The 20,976-nt window shown below is 39.3% G+C and overlaps 1 protein-coding gene across 3 annotated transcripts in view; it reads right to left on the reverse strand.

Moving 5' to 3' along the window:
- Nucleotides 1-20,976, reverse strand: part of LOC127801162 (glycine--tRNA ligase, chloroplastic/mitochondrial 2) — a 133,120-nt gene that overhangs the window by 99,808 nt on the left and 12,336 nt on the right. Inside the window, exons 4-9 of one of the 3 annotated variants that reach the window (XM_052336047.1) lie at nucleotides 3,982-4,063; nucleotides 3,795-3,858; nucleotides 2,222-2,277; nucleotides 1,510-1,587; nucleotides 1,262-1,336; nucleotides 1,115-1,185 (exon numbers count right to left, since the gene is read on the reverse strand). In XM_052336047.1, the coding sequence (XP_052192007.1) occupies nucleotides 1,115-1,185; nucleotides 1,262-1,336; nucleotides 1,510-1,587; nucleotides 2,222-2,277; nucleotides 3,795-3,858; nucleotides 3,982-4,063 (426 nt within the window). Of the gene's footprint in view, nucleotides 1-1,114; nucleotides 1,186-1,261; nucleotides 1,337-1,509; nucleotides 1,588-2,221; nucleotides 2,278-3,794; nucleotides 3,859-3,981; nucleotides 4,077-20,976 lie in introns of all 3 variants that reach the window. The other 2 variants (XM_052336048.1, XM_052336049.1) reach the window with 2 other exon arrangements.

Consider the following 20,976-nt stretch of genomic DNA (forward strand, 5'->3'; position numbering starts at 1 on the left):
TTTTTCTGATACAGTTAAAATTAATCCACTAAAGACCTCTGGAAAAGATTCAAGAATACCAAAAGCATACTGAAAACAGCAAAAAAAAAAAAGTAAAGTCCACGCAAATTTCACTGGAAACTGGACAAAAGGAAAATCTCTTGGAAACCATGAAAGCTGAAACAAATAGCATCCCAGGCCCAGCTTGTTTATGCATACAAGATTGTCTAATTATTTCCTTCTGATGTTAAGGTAAAGAAATGATATATAGTTCCTAAAGAGGAGAAATTGCCATAGGTCTCCATTTGAACCCATATACAAGGGATATGGCACTTACTAATTGGCATCAACAAAGTCAAGGCACCAAAAAACCATTTTCAAGGTCCTCTTGGGGCAGGGAAACCAACAAGTTGTTTTAATTGCCCAAAAGGCTAAAAATGGCATGAATGAAGTACTTTCCATTGAGAGATGAAAGACTACATGCACTCCTCCCCACTTGAGGTGGCACTAGATCAAAGGATCAAATAAATAAAGAATGGACTAGATTCTCAACAATTGAGGATTGTCTCAGCCCTCTAAGCTGCTTTACCATCAGATTATGGAGCCACATGATCAATGCCACCAAGAATTGTGAACTGATGAGGTCTCAGTGTATAAGTAGGCAGTGGCATTACTCCACAAGTAATGGGAATCACCATTAATCTTTGTGCCCTAACAAAATGCATTTGCTTCTGATTTTTAGACTTGGACTCTTTGCAGGGAACCAAAAGGAGAGGGCAAAAAAGAGTTTCTTCAGTTTTTAAAGGTGCTGAGTGCTTAAGGAAAGTTTCCCCTACCTAGAAGCTAACAAGAATAATTCATCTAGAAACTATCCAATAGAGTGCAAGCAAGAGGGAGTATCCTCCCTCAGCCATAAAAGTAAGATGAATAAAATGAAACCTATCAAATCAAAAAATCAATACCTCTACAACAGCATTTTTATGTAATTAATTTTTTTCATTATGAACATCACTTTTCTCATTCTTCTTCTCATAATTTCAAATTTCCTCTGAAGGTAGCATATTTAGTCACCATCTTCCAGCTAAATAGCACTGTGCAGTATCTTAATCATCAGTATGTAAAGTGGGTAAGTTACTCATTCTCTAGAAACAGCTCTCCGTATGTAATTCCATCTGCATAGTGAATTTTCTTGAAATGGTCAACTCCCTGCAAATTACTTTGACTGCTTCAGAAAGTACACACACATCAGAGGGAGAGAGAGAGAGAGAGAATAAAAAGGGACCTGAAGCAACATGAGGATGCGTTCAAGCCCATAAGTTATCTCAACAGATACGGGCACCAATTGCAGACTTCCAGCCTAGAAAAAGTGCCAAAATGGAGGGAAAGAACTATGGTAAAAATAAATGAAGAATGTGAAAAAAAAAAATGTATCACGCTGAAGGGATTTCACAAACTTCATCCTTAACCAGGTTGAGCAATGAGCTCATAATATTCAAAAGGAAGAAGAAACTTATCAAATAAGAGTAAAACCTGTTGAAAGTAGGTGAATTGTGTGATTTCCATCCCATCCATCCAAATTTCCCAGCCCAAACCCCAAGCACCGAGTACCTACAAGCATTTCAAGCCAATAAAAAAGAAACCAAGATTCAAATTAATGTAAATATAAAAAGTATATGATAGGACCCTTGTTAGTCACATGTACCAGCAAAGAAATAGGAGGGAAGAAGCAGGGGGCAGAACAGGACATTGGGAGAGGGGGAAGGTGACAAAAATAGTTGAAGGGCAAAAAGGGGAAGAGCAGCCAAGGGAGCATGGCTGATAGCTGAGGCCGTTGGAGGGGAGTGTCGCTGGATAACAAACTATAAATAAGAGAGGCTAGGAGAATATTGGGGGGGGGGGGGGGGGGGGGGATTTTGGTATTAAGTTCTTGGGAGAGTTAAGGGCCTCTCGAATGCCCAGTTTTCTTCTTGTAATTAGATTGAGTTGGTGAATTGAATAGAAGTTCCAGTGTTTCCTTTTCTGGTTCCTATCAATATACTAATTAAAAGAAAAAGGAAGGGAAAGGCAGAGATCTGTATTGCTTTATGGTATTAACCACTTTAAGCCAGAGTTATATAACCAACCAAAATCCTTGGAGTACATCCAAAAGATGGGAATCAATATGCCATAACCTCAACTAGAAATATTGCATGCACCAGACCAGCACACTACACATAACCAAAAGTAAGACATGCGACCTTACCGGGCTTTCCCAGTTGTCCTCCACAAAACGTATATCATGTTCATTCACATTGATACCTGTAAAAGTGTCCATTAAAAACAAAACAATATGGCCACTCAAGCATTTTGTTCTAACATGCTGAAACCAGGAAATAAATCAGGGAAGAATTTATAGGATAAGCACAGCAGAAACTAGTGCATGATCTGATTGGTGAAAAGGAAGAAATTATCAAATCAAACAACTTCAACTATGTAAGGCCAGCTACATGAATTCTAGCTCACCCATCACATGAATATCTATTAGTCATCTTCTCACATGACCAACCCATCTTAATCATGCCTCATGATCTTACCTTCAATAAGAGTTGCATCAACTTTATGACATATAACCTCATTTTTTATTATATCCTCTCTTGTCTAGCCACACACCCATTGCCTAACACTAATATTTTGCACATGTTACTGTGTTACTGTCCAACATTTCGTACCATATAGAAAAACTGGTCTAACAGTTATCTGATAAATTTTCCTTTTAACTTTAATGGGATTTTATAATCGCATAACAAGTTGATTGCGTTTTTCCATCTTAACCATCCTACATTAATTCTATAAGTAATATCCTCAATAATTCCCCCATCTTTTTGAACAATTGATCCGAATATCTAAACTAATATTTTCTTGAAAAAACTTGGTCTTCAAGTCTCACCATAAATCATTTGCTTTTGAAAAGTGATAGGGAAACTCCCATTTTTGGTAGAGGGAAACTATTCCATTGCTAGAGGGTGGCATTAGGAAGGCATCTAACAAAAAATTTTGCCACATTAATCTTTTGCGTGGATTTGTATTGTTAATGTGACTTTTAGAAGTCAATTGACATTATAAATGTCATGCCACCATAACTTGATTAGAATAAGGTGCAGTTGATGAGGGATGATGATGGTAGATGGAGACTCGTAAGGCCATTCTGACTGTTGTTGATTTCTCCAAGAGAAGGTTCATCCATAGGTGCTTTTTGAATAAAAATGTGGCAAAGTATAAGTCACTTGATGTTGCATCATCAAGTTGCTTGGATATTATAGGCTCCTCTTCCTCCCATATTTGGAGTGCATTGTGTATTGCTGAGATCAAGAAGGATCTTTAGGGAGGTGACAAAGAGCTCTCCAGTGAAGCAGAAGAAGAGTGGAAGACAGCTTTTTCACCTATTGTAACCTGTCTCTTCTAAATTGGAATAACAAGAATAGGCAGTGTTCTGAAGCAATGAGTAAACTTTCTGATTTGAGAAGTGTTGTATTCAAGATGCACCTTTTCTTGGCTGAAAAATGTTTGATGTCTTCCATGCTATCCTTTTGTGGATTTTTTGGAGATATCTATTTAGCAAAGGTTTCACACCTGTTCAAAAAAGATAACCCGTACAGCACAGGCTAGGTTCCTAGCAGTTACCCAAAAGAAATCAAAACTGAATGGGGAATAACTGGCAGGCATGTATGGCAGAACATCAGCATGGGCAACATTAAGGCTAGCAGATGGACAACTTCTTCCACAAATATGTTATGCCTTAACGTATTGGTAAACATAGTGGTGGGTGCAATTGCTACCTAGGGCAGATAGGCTACGGATAAACAAGTCTTGTGAATTTCCAGGATCGGGCTTCAATATGACCTGAGAAAAAATTGAAGAATATGAAGAAAAGATGATCAAAAGCCAAAATTATCCCTAAAGCATTATAGAAGGATCAAAACAATATCATAATTGTTTCATTTTATTCATAAGTGATGCCAAAACCTGAAATTGAGTGTGGCGCTGCAGTCTATTTGGGTTTTCACCATAGCGACTGTCATCTGGCCTGATACTAGGCTCCACATACCTTCCACCAGAAACTACCATATCACCAGTCACATCAAACAAATTAAAAGGACCACATGTAATTCAGCAATCAGAAACTTGAAGATGAATCACTTGCCATCAAATCAGCTCAGACTACAAAAGAAAATCAAAAAACTCCAACACGAGTACAACCATAAAATCAGAGGTGAAACTTCCATGCAAGAAAATAATAATATACAGAATCCACCAAAGAAAAAGGTTACATCTAAGACGGTAAAAGAGAACATTCTTAACAAGCGATGCTCCAGAAATGAAGGTAAATATTATGACATCATTCAATTTCAAACACCACCCTATGGATGCATTAAATCAACTAAATCTGCCATTTCTTTCCTATTTCATCTACTAGATTTTTCTTGACAGGTCACTATACATTTTCAGAACATGAAGCCCAATGCCAGCAAACAAGTATAACCATCCAATGCAATTTCAAACAAGAAGATTGCCTCAACCTTGGAAGTAAAAGAGTGATTCTGAACAGTAATTAGTAAAGCAGTTTGTGACAAAAATTCTTAATTAGGAAGATGGGTGTTTAAGGTTTATGAGAACAAGAATGAGAAAAGAAAGAAGAGAGAGAAGAATGTGGGGAAAACTATAAGTCCCTACTCCTCACTTACAGTTGTAATGCATGGCACCCCATCCCCACATTGACATTACCACCATGACACTACTCGGAGAGTCATGCTACACTCTCAAACTTGTGTTCCTGTCAAGGCTGTTTTATAGCAAGATAGAATGTTCAGGGTCACCTAGGGGCCCGCAAAGCAACTTGAAAAATGTGGCCCAAGACAACAATCCTCAGGACATAGGCCGCATGACAGGTACTTGTAGGGTCACCATTAAGTAAGGTGAGTGCAGGAACCCTAATCCAATTTTTTTTACGGTTTTGTCCTCTATCAAAATCTTTTGGTTCATGTGTGTGCACACTACTCCTTGCTAACTTCCAATGGCATGGTCTTTGGGACTCAAATGGCTGGTGCTAGGGGGATCCCCTTTTGTATATATTTCTGCTTCCTTCAGTCAACTTTTCTCATGGCTAGTCAAGGTTCATTTACAGGTCTGGCATCTGAGCCTCCAATTGACTTTCACCCTATGCAACTAACCTTCCAGGACCTCTAGCTCTCACAACTGACCCCATAGTGAACTTTCCTGTGATTGGTTGGGATGACTTGTCATAGGCTAGGATAGTCAGGCCCTAAAATCAACTTGTCATTTGGTAAGTAAAAATACTTCAGCCACTAGATTGGACAATTGACCTCAAAGTCAACTTTACCCTTCTAAGTAGACCTTCCAAGTTCTCTAGTCATCCAAAGTCAACTTTCTAGTTGAATTCTCACTCCGCACACCTTATAGTCAATGGCAAAGTCCACTCTTGCAGTCAACTTTCAGCACTACAAGTTGCATTTTATGGAATCAATGGTGTGTGAGAGAATAAATATGAGAGAAAAACTTAAGATATTAGCCTCTCTTAACATATTATTTATAATAGACATAACGGGCCTTAAACACCTATGGGCTTAATCTAATTACAAATAAAATACACGCATACAATAATTACAATATATACAATTATACTAATAATTCTAACACTCCCCCTCAAGTTGGAGCATAGATATCATATGCACCAAACTTGTTACAAATATATTCCACTCGATGACCCTTTAGAGACTTGGTGAAGACATCTACAAGTTGATCATTGGAATTAACAAACTCTGTAACAATAACACTTTCGACCAGTTTTTCTCTAATAAAATGTTAGTCGATTTCAATATGTTTAGTCCGCTCATGAAACACTAGATTGGAAGCAATGTATAAGGCAGTCTGATTATCACAAACAAGTTTCATAGGGGACACTTCACAAAACTTGAGTTCCTACAAGAGTTGTTTCAACCAGATGAGCTCACAAGTTGCATTAGCCATAGCCCGATACTCTACCTTTGCACTAAATCTAGCTACTATATTTTGTTTCTTACTTTTCCAAGAAACCAGATTTCCTCCCACAAGAACACAATACCCAGAGATTGACCGACGATCAGAAGGAGATCCTGTCCAATTTGAATCTGCATAACAACAAATATCTGTGTGTCCCTTATCTTCATAGAGTATCCCTTTACCTAGCGCTCTTTTGATATACCTCAAAATCTGGATAACAACATCCCAGTGAGAATCACATGGAGAACTGAGGAACTAACTAACTAACTACACTCACAGCAAAAGCAATGTCGAGATGAGTGACTGTAAGATAATTCAACTTGCCTACCAGTCTCCTATACCTTCTAGGATCTGAATAAAGCTCCCCCTGTCTCGACAAGAGTTGGACATTTGGATCCATTGGGGTGTCAACTGGTTTGTAGTTCACTATACCAGTTTCATCTATGATGTCAAAGGCATACTTCCTCTGAGAAATTGAGATACCATTTCCTGATTGAGCAACTTCAATACCCAAGAAATATTGAAGTCGTCCTAGGTCTTTAGTCTGAAAGTGTTGATGTAGATGTTCCTTCAGCTTCTGTATTCCAACCTGATTACTCTCTGTGATAACAATGCAATCTACATAAACAACAAGGTAGATACATAAGGAAGAAAAATGACAATAGAAAATCGAATGATCAGCTTCACTTCGAGTGAGACCAAAGACTTGAACCACAGTGTTGAACCTGCCAAACCATGCCCACGGAGATTATTTCAGACCATAGAGAAACTTCTTGAGTTTGCAGACTACATTGGACTCCCCTTGAACAACAAAAGCAGGGGGTTGCTCCATATATAGATGTTCCTGCAAATCACCATGAAGAAAGGAATTTTTAATATCGAGCTAATAGAGTGGCCAATAACGCGTGGCAGCCAGAGAGAGAAAGAGGCGAAGAGAGGCCATTTTCGCAATAGGAGATAAGGTATCACTATAATCCAACCCATAGATATGTGTAAAGCCTTAGCCAACCAAGTGGGCCTTAAGACGTTCCACTTGTCCATCAGGACCCACTTTGAGAGTGAATACCCACCGGCAACCAACGAGAGTCTTTCCTGGTGGTAAAGGCACCAAATCCCAAGTACCATTTGAATGTAAGGCATCAATCTCATCTAACATAGTTTGGCACCAACCAGGATGAGACAGAGCTTCACATGTGGTTTTAGGAATAGAAACAGAGGAAAGACTCGAAACAAACTATAAGAAGGAGATAAACAATCATAGCATAAAAAGTTATAAATAGGATGGGGATTACGAGTAGATTGTGTACCTTTGCGAAGAGCAACAGGGAGATTGTCGGGCTCAGGATCCGGGGCAAAAGGGACCACAGACGGAGAGAGCGAGTCAGGAGAGTCCTGGGCTGGAGGAATGCTAGCGTCGGTAGCAAGATGAGAATGACGATGATATGTAAGAAGTGGAGGAGCTGTGGAAGGTGGACCGAAAAATGGTAGGGTAGGCACCACAGAGGAGGAGACAGACGGACCCGACGAGGACAGAGGAAGAAAAGAAAAAAGAACAAGCAAAACCTAGTGAAGACTCTGTGAATCAGGCTAAGCAACTGAAAAGAAAAACTATTGTTCAAAGAATGTGACATCAACAGACATAAGATAGCGGTTCAGCTCAGGAGAGTAACACTTATAGCCTTTCTGCAACTGGGAATAGCCGAGGAAGATACACTTAAGAGATTTTGCAACAAGTTTATCCTGTTTAGGTGAAAAAGAATGCACAGAACAGATACATCCAAAAACACGAAGAGGAACAAAATAAAGCGACTATGTAGGGAACAAAAGGGAATGAGGAATTTGGTCATGTAACGCTGAAGATGGCATGCGATTGATTAGATAACATGCAGTTAGAACAGCATCTCCCCAAAATTTGGTGAAGAGATTGGCATGTAAAAGGAACGTCCATGCAGTCTCAATAAGATGGCGATTTTTATGCTCAGCAACACCATTTTATTGAGGTGTGTAAGAACAAGAGGATTGATGCGCAGTCATAAAGGTAGTAAATTGAGAAGAAAAATACTCAGGAGCATTATCACTACGTAAGGCACGTATAGAAACTCCAAACTGTGTTTTTATTTCAACAGTAAATGTCTGAAAGATAGAAAAGAACTAGGATCGACTCCTCATAAGAAACAACCAGGTGCAACGAGAAAAGTCATCAATAAAAGTAACAAAATATGAAAAACCAAGAGTAGAATTGACGCGACTAGGCCCCTAAATATCAGAGTGCACAAGGGAAAAGGGAGCATCAACCCTATTATTGACCTAATAAAAAAAAGAATTACGAGCCTGTTGACCACGCTAACACGACTCACAATTAAACATGGGCAATGATGACAAACTAGAAACTAATTTCTTCAGTTTGGAGAGGTTGGGATGACTGAGACAATAGTTGAAAAGATCTGGGGAAGCGGCACTGGTGCAAGCTACAGGCGAACTAGGCACAGCAAGATGATAGGGACCTTGTGACTCACGCCCGACACCAATCGTTCGCCCCATACCCTGGTCCTGAACACAAACTGTAACATCCCGCATAGAGCGATAGGAAAGGCCGAAACAACTTACCCTGATGGGCCTATGCGAACTTCCCAAGGGTCACCCATCCTTGAGCTACCATAGCTCAAACACACTTAACCCGAGAGTTTTTTTATCTATATTTAGCCAAAAAGGTATCCAGCTAGTGTTGTTTCTTTCTTTACTTATCTTTTACATATACTACCCTTCTCTGGGCTCTTGGGGTATTACATTCTCCCCCCTTGAGCACGTGACGTCATCGACATGTGACCTTACAACTAGTCCCCGCTCTCCCCCGTCCAATGTCTCTGGTCCAGTACCCCCAGCCTTTGGCTAGTATGCAGTCCCAACACACGACCCGGGTTGCTCTAATACCACTTGTAACATCCCGTATCGAGCGATAGGAGGGACCGGAACAACTTACTCTAATGGGCCTACGCGAACTTCCTAGGGGTCACCCATCCTTGAGCTACCATAGCTCAAGCACGCTTAACCCGAGAGTTCTTTATCCACATTCAGCCCAAAAAGTATCTAGTTGGTATTGTTTCCTTCCTTACTTATCCTCGATATATGTTACCCTTCTCTGGGCTCTTAGGGTATTACACAAACAAAGGTAGGAGTAAAGATAATAGAACAGTTAAGGATTTTGGTGAGTTAGCCAATTGAAATCAAATTAAAATGACTATCAGGAACATGTAAAACAGAATTTAATGAGAAAGACGAGGTGGGTGTGATTTGACCGATCCCTTTAACTACAGTTTTGGTACCATCAGCTAGGGTAACAGTAGGCAAGGTATCAGAATAGGTAAGTGAGGAGAAAAGAAATTCATTACCACACATATAGTCAGTGGCGCTAGAATCTATAATCCAAGGACCAACAGATGAGCTTTGAGCAACACAAGCAACGGGATTACCAGAATGAGACCCAGATACAGACATAGATACCAATTGTGAATCTGGTAGAGATTGAGCAAGACTAAGATCGCTCTGAAATACATGAGCTGCACTGGTAGATGATGCAAGTAGAGCAATTGGCCGACCATGTTCCTTCAAGCATTTGTCCTCAAGATGACCCAGTTTCTTACAAAAGGTACATTATGGACGTGAGCGACTATTATTGCGTTCTCTATTTCCTCCTAAGGTGAAAGTCTAAGACATAAGAGTTGAAGATTCAGCTGGAAAACAACATGAGAAGAAGAGGACATACCATGTGCACCTGTCATATTCAACAACCTTTTAAAAGAATCATTCACGGTAGGACTAGCAGAGCTGGTTAAGATTTGATGTCTGATGGCGTCAAACTCTGGTTTCAAACCGGAGAGAGCAATAACCATAAAAAACTTTTCTCATTGAGTAATCTGTTCGGTGCAGGTCATAGTAAGAGGAAGAAGAGCATCAAATTCTTGCATGAGAGACCGAACTTACCCCAGATAAGATTCCATGGACGACTCCTGCTTGAGATTCTTGATATTGGAGACCACAGTGTACAAACGTTGGATGTCATTTGTATAACATTCTTCAGCTTCCTTCCACACATCAACACAAGTTTCAAATGGGCGAAAGAGCTGCATGATGGACGGATCAATAGACTGCCATAGGAGACAACATAACTGGGCATCAACTTGTTCCCATCTAACCCGATTAGCTTTTGTCACACTTTCAGCCTTTGTGGTAAAATGATCCGCTTGGCCTTGCCCATTGAACCACATTTTGACAGAGGCTACCCATGAAAGATAATTGGCAAACCCTATCAACTTGACAGTGGTAATATTGGTTGCCCCAAGATTGGAGACAGTAAAGGATTGAGAGGCAGTAGGGGCAACAGATGCCAGAGTGAGAGTAGCGCCGGCAGAAACCGCGTCACTGAGATCAAACATGGCGAGAACTTTGACACTGGAAATAGCTTGAGGGGTTGTCGGAGATCAGATCTGGAGAAGTCGAAGAGAAGTGCCCAGCGAACGCGCTATCACACGTCGGCGCGTGGAGGCAAAGGCAACGCGTGGCGGCAGCGCGTGGGGGCACGTGGGTGGTCCATGGGTGGCAGGTCTTAGGCGGTCGGTCGATCTAATGGCGGCGAACCCTAGGGTGGTGGCAGTGTTAGCAAGTGGTGGCCAGACAATGGTGTTCTAGCATGGGCAATGACGGTGACGACAACGGCTAGGGTTTGAATGTCGTTGGAAAAAGATACACAGGGATGACTAGGATTTTTCTCACTAGTGGCTCTAATACCATGTGAAAAAATAATTATGAGAGAGAACTTAAGAGATTAATCTCTCTTAACTTGTTATTTATAATAGGCATAACGGGCCTTAAACACCTACAAGCTTAACCTATACACTTAATCTAATTATAAATAAAACACACATACAATAATTACAATATATACAATTATACTAATAATTCTAACCGTGTGCATTGCAACTTAACTTGCAAATTACTCTTAAGGCTAATAAACCATCTTCCATACACCACACATCAAGGTATGCATACTTAGAATACAACAGTACTACAACATCAAAATGGTAACTAAGATGCTTAAACACAACTCAGAACTAAAATGCAACGGTCAGTTTCCATGTGATTTGAGAACCCCTTCCACCTTCTCCTAGAGCTCCTCCACTTGCCTTATCTAAAATGATTAGCATGCATGCACACATGAATATGGCACTCAACGGAAATATATCAAGGCACGCAAATAGATTAGGCATACACACAGAGCATGCTAGTAGCCACCACTTTGTACGACCTCAGTTTCCTGCATGCATCACCTTGGTTCAAGGTCCATGCCTCCATGAGGACAGAGCCAAGGTATAATTCTTTTGGAAGCAATTGAGGAATGCTCCTCCTCAGATTTCCTTCAGCCTCTCAGCAAATTTTTCCTTCTACAACCTTTCTTCTTTATGTTCTCTGCTTAGTTTCTCTCCCTCTCTCTAGCATGTTTAGTCTTTCCTCCAACTCTCTTCTGCTTCAAAGAGCTATTCAAATGCTCTTTATATTGGGTTTCCTAAGCAAGTTAAGTTAGCAGGTGGGTGTTTGGCAGCCATCTGCTGCCACCTAGCACCAGCTTGGTGGCAACCCCTCTTCTTGCCACTTGAAGCAAGCCTCCCCACCTGATTCTACAACTTTCTCTCATACTCCAGCCAACCTGCTGGATTTAGCTAAGGTGATTTAGGCTAACTTAATATCTTAATCCTGATATCAACCTAAATTCAAATTTTCAGCAGCTTCAAATTGCCCTTTTTAACCATTTTAAAATCCTATCAAATCTCAACCAAGATTCATCAAATTAGGCATTGTAGAATCTCCTCAATCTTGATGCAAGCTACAAAAATGGTGTATACTCTAATTCAATCTGTCTCCCAAAGTGCTCTTCAAAAATAACTCCTCCCCTTGTCTGTCAACACTTACGGAATTTTTCAGCAGGAAGCACAACCAATACTAAGTCAACTTATGGGTCGACTAGCATTACCAACAGATATCACCTCCTTCTCCAGTTGATGCCCAAGTAGGCTTTAGGTCAACCAGTAGCACCAACAAGCCTTCCCTTCCACCAAACAATGCCCAAGTCAACTCTAGGTTGACAGGCAGCACTAAAAGGTCATCTATTTTCAGTCCATTCATCCATCACACATTCTTAAACTGAAACCCAGGGTATTACAATATGTGTCTATGACTCCATGTGCATGTTTGGGCATGGGTGTGAATTAACTCATCTGAGCTTGGAACAAAAATCTTAAAGCAATTAAACTTAAGGTTTACTAAAACACCATATAATTGATCCTCATACCTCAAAAACTATATACCTATGTCTCTGTTGAATAACTTATTCCAAACAAAGTGATGAATTAACCAAAATATGTCAAATCCTTTGATGAAACACATTATTAGGAGACATTTGGGGGAAGTTGTCTAATTAACACTAGATAATTGAAGAGGATCTGGCCTAGGAACGAATGTTTCTGAAGAAAGTGCTGTAACCAAACTAACACACTAGATGTGAGTGCCAAGCTGTGTACTCAACTTCACTACTAGGTCCTGTGACCATTTCTTTCTCCTCCAGATGACCAAATTATTCCCAAAGAAAGTACATGGTAGAATTCCATCCAGAAGAGAAATTTCCATGTCTGCAACTGTGAGACCTTCCATTAAGATGTACATTTGATCCACACAACCACCCAAATTCTCAAGCTCAGTTAAGGTACCATATCAGTGTGGTACTCCATAATACTCCAATAACTAACTTATGTACCAGGTGCATGTCATATTTCAGGTCAAGTGATATAAAGATACTTCACTTTCCAATTAGGCAACGTAACTTTCAAAATTTTCACACAAGTTTCTTTGTCTCTCACACTCCGGGATTAGGAGCGACAGGACCAACTGGTAGACAACCCAACCAATTTCTACTACGAAGCCAAGTAAATACTTCCTCTATGATAAGTATACACATCTTACATGTAGCAACTCATAACAAAGAAAATAGTGCAGTCTGCCCAACCCCTCAGTATGAAAATGCATCAGAAACTGTTTTGTTACAATTGGGAGCGCACTGGCAGTCTATTAATTTACCCAAGAAGCCAACAAATAACACACTCTTCACTCTTTCAACTCACCGGTACTATCATAATACATAAATAGAAATTAAAGAACAGAATCAGAATTGAAAAGATCAAAGTTAAGAACAATCAAACCACACAATAGGCATCGAGAATTTATCTTGGTTCGAACTGATAAATCAGTCCTACATCCAGCCTTCAACAAAGAGAGCAATCCACTAATTTCTTGATGAAAACTGTACAAGACTTTCACTCACAACATCCCTTCCCTCACTGTTACATGAGAACACTCACTGCAAGATTACAAGACTATCTCTCACACTAGCTTTCTCTTGCAATCCAGCCCTCGCACTTAACAATGAGAATGATCAGAAAAAATATGTAAATCGGCAGTCTCCTTCTCCCCCTTATTTATAGACATAAGGGCGAGATTTACAAAGTGAGTACTAACTGAGACAATTCTCATATACCCCTCACTTAATAACATATTTACAATTAGCCTATTTACCTAACTGCCACTGCCACATTTAAATACCTAACAACTGATATGTCTGAGTCCCTCTAGTCTTCCAGCCACTCAAACAAAACTGAATAACATGCTTCAACTTGGCAATTTCATCATAGCCTACCAAGAGAATAATAGTGTTAGAACTAGTGTTGTACATATATAATATAAATATGCTAGATAGTGTTGCACATATATATTACGAAGATATGTTGTCCCATGATTGTACCTTATAGATTGGTATATATTGTTGGATGAGAATGAGGTTCAAGTGGAAGGAGAAGTCTAAGTTAAAGAGGAGTGTTGAAGCTTTGCAACACCCAGTGAAGAGATTAAATCAGATTATCTTAAGTTGTTTAAATTATATTTAAGTTGTAGATAATTGTTGTAAATTTGTATTTTATATCTGTTTTATCTCCTAAACTTTAGGAGATAGTTGTTCTTAGTTTTAGGAGTAGATTACTCAAATCCTTTCCTACTTTATAGGAAAGAGATTAAGTTGTAACCTTTATATATTTTCAAAGCCCTCTCAATATCAATCTAAGCAAGCATTCTCGATTTCCTAAGGCTTGTTTCATGGTATCAAAGCACAGGTTCGATCAGAAGCGACAGTGACTTCTTTTAGTTTCGATCATGGCCGAAACAAACCCAAATCCAACCCTAACCGAAGCATCAGCCACCAATTCTCCGAGAACCTTTCTCCCACTTCCGTCTTCATCAAATCTCTCTACAACACCTATTGATAACCACCCTTTACAAATTATTCAGCATAAGCTAAATGGGAGTAATTTTAGAGGGTGGTCTCAATCGATAATGTTAGTGATCAAGGGCAAGGGCAAATCCGATTATCTAACCGGATCTATCTTTACTCCATCATCCATGGCAGCCACCTATGGCTTTTGGGAGGCAAAGAATTCAACTATCATGGCTTGGTTGATCAACTCTATGGAACCTAAAATTGAGAGAACATACCTATTCTACAAAACAGCAAAAGAGATTTGGGAATCAATCCAAGAGATGTACTCAGATTTAGAGAATTCCTCTCAATGCTTTGAAATTCGATCTACCACTAGGACAACCAAACAAGATATGAGCAGTGTTACTGAATATTTTAATGTTTTGGTGGAATTGTGGCATGAAATGGATATGTTTTATACCATCAATTGGGAATCTCCAACTGATAACAACAAATACAATAAGATGATAGAAAAATATCGAATTTTTGACTTCCTACATGGCCTTAATCCCGACTTGGATGAAGTTTGAGGGAAAATCTTGGGCACAAAGCCCTTACCATCTCTTAAGGAAGTATTTGCAGAAGTAAGAAAGGAGGAAAGCAGGCGTAAGGTGATGCTTCAGCACCAAACCGACCTTGTTTCGCCACACCAAAACTCGGCCCTTGCCTCTATCAAACAGGGAGAACTTCTGCCCCAAGACTCAAGGAAAGGAAAAAATATGGTGACCATTGCAAGAAACCCTATCACACTAAGGAGACCTGTTGGAAGATCCATGGCAAACCAGCAAATTGGAAGCCACGACCCAGGAAGGAGAGCCCCAGATCTGCATATAATGTAGAGGTTTCAGCAAGAACTAAACTTAGTTTGAACTTATCCGAAGATCAGATACAAGCCTTGTACAGGCTCCTCAATCAAGGTACAGCCCAATCAAGTTCTAATAATCCACAATCCACTGCATCACTAGCCTTGCAAGGTAATTCCTAGCACTACTCCTTAGCTTCTAAAAGGTTTTCTAAGAACATATGGGTAGTTGATATTGGTGCATCAAATCATATGACAAATTCTACATGTTCGATGACTGATTATACCCTATGTAACTCCTCCCTTAATATATCTATGGCTGATGGAACCACCTCACTTGCTTTAGGAATGGGAATAGTATGTATATCTAAACTGAGGCTCAATTTTGTACTATATGTTCCTAGTTTGCAACATAACTTACTATCAGTCAGTCGAATCACCAAGGATATGAATTACAATGTAATCTTTTACCTTTCCTATTGTGTGTTTCAGGATCAAGCCTTGGGGAGGATGATTGGCAATGCTAAGGTGTTGGACGGCCTTTACTGTCTTGCAGGAGATTTCCCTAATTCTTCTTCAAATAAAATTATCCTAAGCATTAACACCAATGTCAAAGTCTTGTTATTGCATAAACGCTTAGGACACCCTAACTTCCCTTATCTAAAATCTTTGTATCCCAATATTTTCAACAATAAAGAGCAGATTCTGTCATGTGAACAATGCACTCTTGCTAAACAGCCTAGATCACATCATCTTATTCAATTATATAAGCCTTCTAAACCTTTCCATTTGATCCATAGTGATATTTGGGGTGGTCTTTCAAAATGCCCTAATATCGTTGGTTCTAGATGGTTTATTACCTTCATCGATGATCATTTTAAGGCTTGTTGGGTGTATTTAATGAGGGAAAAATCAAAAGCTAGTAACATATTCAAAAGATTTCATAAGTTTATTATGAATATGTTCCAAACTTCTATTAAAATCCTTCGAACCGCGATGGTCAAGAGTATTTTTCACATGATTTCACAAACTACTTGGCCGAGCATGGTATCTTTCATGAAAACTCTTGTCCATATACACTCCAACAAAATGGGATAGCTGAAAGAAAAAATCGATATCTCCTAGAAGTGGCTAGAGCTAGGATGTTTACCACTAATGTGTCTCACTCCTATTGGGGAGAAGTTGTCCTCACAACTGCTTATTTAATCAACCGTCTACCCTCCAAAACATTGCAATTCCAAACCCCCCTTAGCATCCTTTGTAATCTGTATCCGAATGCCTCCAACATTTTTTCCAATGATCCTAAGGTCTTTGGATGCATTGTTATGTTCACAACAATGCTCTATCTCGAACCAAATTGGACCCTAAAGCTCACAAATGCATCTTTGTTGGGTATTCACCCTCTCAAAAGGGATACAAGTGCTATTGTCCTACCAATCACAGATTTTTTGTTTCTACCAATGTTACCTTCTACAAGGATCTTTTATTTTATCCCATCACATGCACAAAACTAGTCCCTACCGATCTTCTTCCCTCCTTCTTTCCCATTGATCCTGTCCTACCAGTATGTTCTCAAAGGGGAGCATCCTTAGCACCTTGTGATAACACACTAGTAGAACCAGTTGCTTCCCCTATTGAGCCTGTACATTCTATTCCCCCCTCTGTTTCTCATACCTCTGAATCTCCTCATCATTCTGGGCATGAGAAAACAGGTTCTAGCCCTAAATTTGGTCCTCATCAGCATCCCCCACATACAGCCGCTAATAACCCTCTGTCTTTTTACTCTAGAAGACCTAAAGCCCGACCAGAACCAAAGCAAGACTAGCCATTACTCTCAGATGCTGGTCCATCAGAAGAGAATATGGTTAATGATGAGGGGACTACTACACTCAAAAACAACACTAACAACAATGCTAGAGAGGAAGATGGTTTGGATTGGGCTGTTCTTATAGCTCTAAGAAAAGAGGTAAGGTCGTGTATCAAATATCCTATGTATAACCATTTAACATATGACAAACTGTCTCCACAGTTCAGGGGATTTGTGGCCAAGATTAATAGCACTGAAGTTCCTAAAAATATTCAAAATGCTATGAGTGATCCAAAGTGGAAGTGGTTGTTATGGAAGAAATGGTTGCCCTAGTGGGAAACAAAACCTAGGAGATTGTTCCACTGTCTCCAAACAAGAAACCGATTGGATGCAGGTGGGTATTTACAATAAAACATAATGCGGATGGGAGTATTAAGAGATACAATGCTAGATTGGTTGCCCAAGGCTTCACTCAAACCTATGAGATTGATTATGATGAGACATTTGCACCAGTTGCTAAGCTAAATTCTATCCGAGTGTTATTATATATCGCTAAGAATTTAGATTGGCTCCTCTTCCAATTCGACATTAAGAATGCTTTCCTTAATGGCGATCTGGATGAGGAAATCTACATGAAGGTTCCCCCCAATTTTGAGCATGTGGTTGATAATTGAAGTGTGTGCAAGCTAAAGAAATCCCTCTATGGATTAAAACAGTCACCGAGGGCTTAGTTCCATAAATTTAACATGACTCTCATCCGATTAGGGTTTACAAGGACAATTTGATCGCACCTTGTTTATTAAACACACTAAAAAGAAAAATAAAAAAATGGCTATATTGATTGTTTATGTTGATGATATTATTGTGACAGGGGATGATTTGCAAGAAATTGATAACCTAAAGAAGCAATTGAAGGCTAAGTTTGAAGTAAAAGACCTAGGAACCATGAGATATTTCCTAAGCATGGAGGTGGCCCGAAGCAAAGAATGCTTATTCATCTCATAACGAAAATATACCCTGGATTTGCTAAAGGATAAAGTAATGATGGCCTACAGACCAGCTGGAACTCCCTTGGAAAAGGGCTGGAAAGTTGAAGAAAATGGTGATGATGCTCCGGTGGAAAAAGAGAGGTATCAAAGGTTATTAGGAAGATTGATTTATTTGTCACTAACAAGGCCAAATATAGCCTATTTAGTAAATATAATCATTCAATACATGCATTCTCCTACTCAAAGACACATGAGGGATGTTCATCATGTTCTAAGATACCTAAAGGGGACACCGGGGAAGGGATTGATGTTTAAGAAAACTGAAAAAAAGGGAATTGAAGGCTATGTGGATGTTGATTGGGCCGGTTCTAGAGAAGACAGTCGGTCAACTTCAAGGTATTGTACCAAGGTTTAGGGAAATGTAGTTACATGGAGAAGCAAGAAGCAATCAGTTGTGGCTCGCAATAGTGCTGAAGTCGAGTTCTGTGCAATTGCTCATGGGATATGTGAGCTGATTTGGTTGGAAAGGCTAATGGAAGACTTGGGGATACCTTTATCTCAACAAATAAAGGTATTTAATGATAGCAAATCAGCTATCAGTATTGTTAAAAATCCGGTTTAGCATGACCGAATGAAGCATGTGAAAATAGATCAAAGTTTTATAAAGAAAGAGATTGAGAAAGAAGGGATAAGTTTGTCCTATATACCTTCCATCAAGTAACTGATGTTTTAACAAAGGCAATTGCAAGACCATGTTTTGAGTCCCTAATTAGCAAGTTGGGAATGACTTACATCTATTCACCAGCTTGAGGGGGAGTGTTGGACGAGAATGAGGTTCCAAGTGGAAGGAGAAGTCTAAGTTAAAGAGGAGTGTCGACGCTTTGCAACACTCAGTGAAGAGATTAAATCAAACTATCTTAAGTTGTTAAATTATGTTTCAATTGTAGATAATTGTTGTAAATTTGTATTTTATATCTATTTTATCTCCTAAACTTTAGGAGATAGTTGTTCCTAGATTTTAGGAGTAGATTACTCAAATCCTTTCCTACTTTATAGGAAAGAGAATAAGTTGTAACCTATATATATTTTCAAAGCCCTCTAAATATCAATCTAAGCAAGCATTCACAATTTCCTGAGACTTGTTTCATATATATATACCTCATTTTGAGTAAAAAAAATCAGAATACTTTTCTCCTCTCAAAATACAACATGGCATTAGAGCCACCATACAAACCCTAACCCAACCCTAGTTCCAAACATTGCCACCGCCATTGTTGCCGCCAGTCACTTTGCCTATCATCGTCGCCATTACTATCCAACGCCGGTTTCTCAAATCTCGTGCATCACGGCCGGTTTCTCAAATCTCGCGTGGTTGTTTCCATCTGTCGTTGTCGTTGTTTTCTCCTTCTGTCGCGGCTGGTTTCAGATCTCGCGTCTGTCACCGCCGTTTCTCCTTCCATCACCGTTAGCCACCTGAACCAGATCTAGGCTTTACAATTTCAGATCTGGTTTGCAATAGCTATCTGGTTTCAGATCTAGGTTTTGCAGTTTCAGATATGGTTTGTAGTAACTTCAAATCTGTCTTGGGTCATCAGGTTCATATCTGGTTCACAATGCTTCGATTTGTAAGATTTTAACTCAGATCAGAGTCGTGTTATAGTTTGACTTGGGTTTTACGCTATAGCCTCTTCAAATCCTAGAGTGGTAAGTACCTCTTCGACTGTGACTGTACCAGCAACCGTTCCTATACCTGTACCATCTTTTTATGATATTACAGTCATTACCACTGACAAATTGAATGGTAAGAATTATATGTCATGGTCAGCGTCTAATCAAATGTGATTTCGTGGGCATGGTATTAGTGACCATTTGACTACGAAGCTTTTTGAAATTGCTGAAGTAGATAGGACTATATGGGATCGCATAAATGCACAATTGGTTACATTGTTGTGGCAATGTTATATTTATATTCACCGGATTAGGATTCTTTAGATGGAATTAAGTATGTCTCATGAACTTTCTCTCACAGATTGATTTAAGAACATAAACAATCAATATGCAGAAAACAATAACAAGAAAGTGAACAAAAAAACAAACCACAAACAAGAGGCATGCGATATATCCTGATTTGGAAAAAATGGTTACAACCCTACATCCAGCGTCCAAACACCCACCAAGAGCAGCCTTCTTTATTACCAAGAATGATCAATACAACAGCATGAATAATTTCTCCTATTCCCGAGTATATCCAACACTCATTCCCAAGATTATAAAGCTATCTTGCTCACTAACCTTCCTCTCAAAATGAATATCCACTCGATACAATAGAATGAGAAAATTGCACTCACTCAGCTAGCCCTTTCCCTCTATTTATAGAATAGGGCGGACATCCCAATGAAGACTTTAGATAATTACAATTTAACCCCATAACTTTCACTAATTTCACATGGGGTTACAATTTCCTATCTAAATCTTCAATAACCACTTTTGTGCACTGCCTTCACTGATCTGCTAGGACTGACTTTATCCTAGACTCGAGAAAACAACATAACAGCAGTCAATAGATGTTGATTTAATCCCCTTATTTCATATCTATGAGAACTATTTCGATATTTGATCTGATGCTCAATAGCCATATACTAATGATATTGTATGTGTATACACTATCATTAGTAATTTGTTCTGTATTCAGAAAGGGGACTCCGATGTGCCTACATACTTGGGTCGTATTCAATCTGTTGTGACAAATTTTAACGCTATGCTCTTGGTTACAACAGATATAAATAAGCAAAAGAAACAAAGAGACAAATTGCTTATGGTGCTTACCCTTGCAGGACTTGGGCCCGATATGGAGGATGTTCTCACTCAAATCCTGAATAGTCCCACTATACCTACCATGGAAGAGCTGTTTGCCCAGATCCTTCGTAGTATACAAACATTTTATGAGACTTCAGTTAGAGAGAAATCTATACTTGCCTCTCAGATTCTTGGATCTTCCACTAAGATTGGA

The sequence above is a fragment of the Diospyros lotus genome, chromosome 5 (genome assembly GCF_014633365.1).
Source record: "Diospyros lotus cultivar Yz01 chromosome 5, ASM1463336v1, whole genome shotgun sequence".
NCBI classification, from domain to species: Eukaryota; Viridiplantae; Streptophyta; class Magnoliopsida; order Ericales; family Ebenaceae; genus Diospyros; species Diospyros lotus.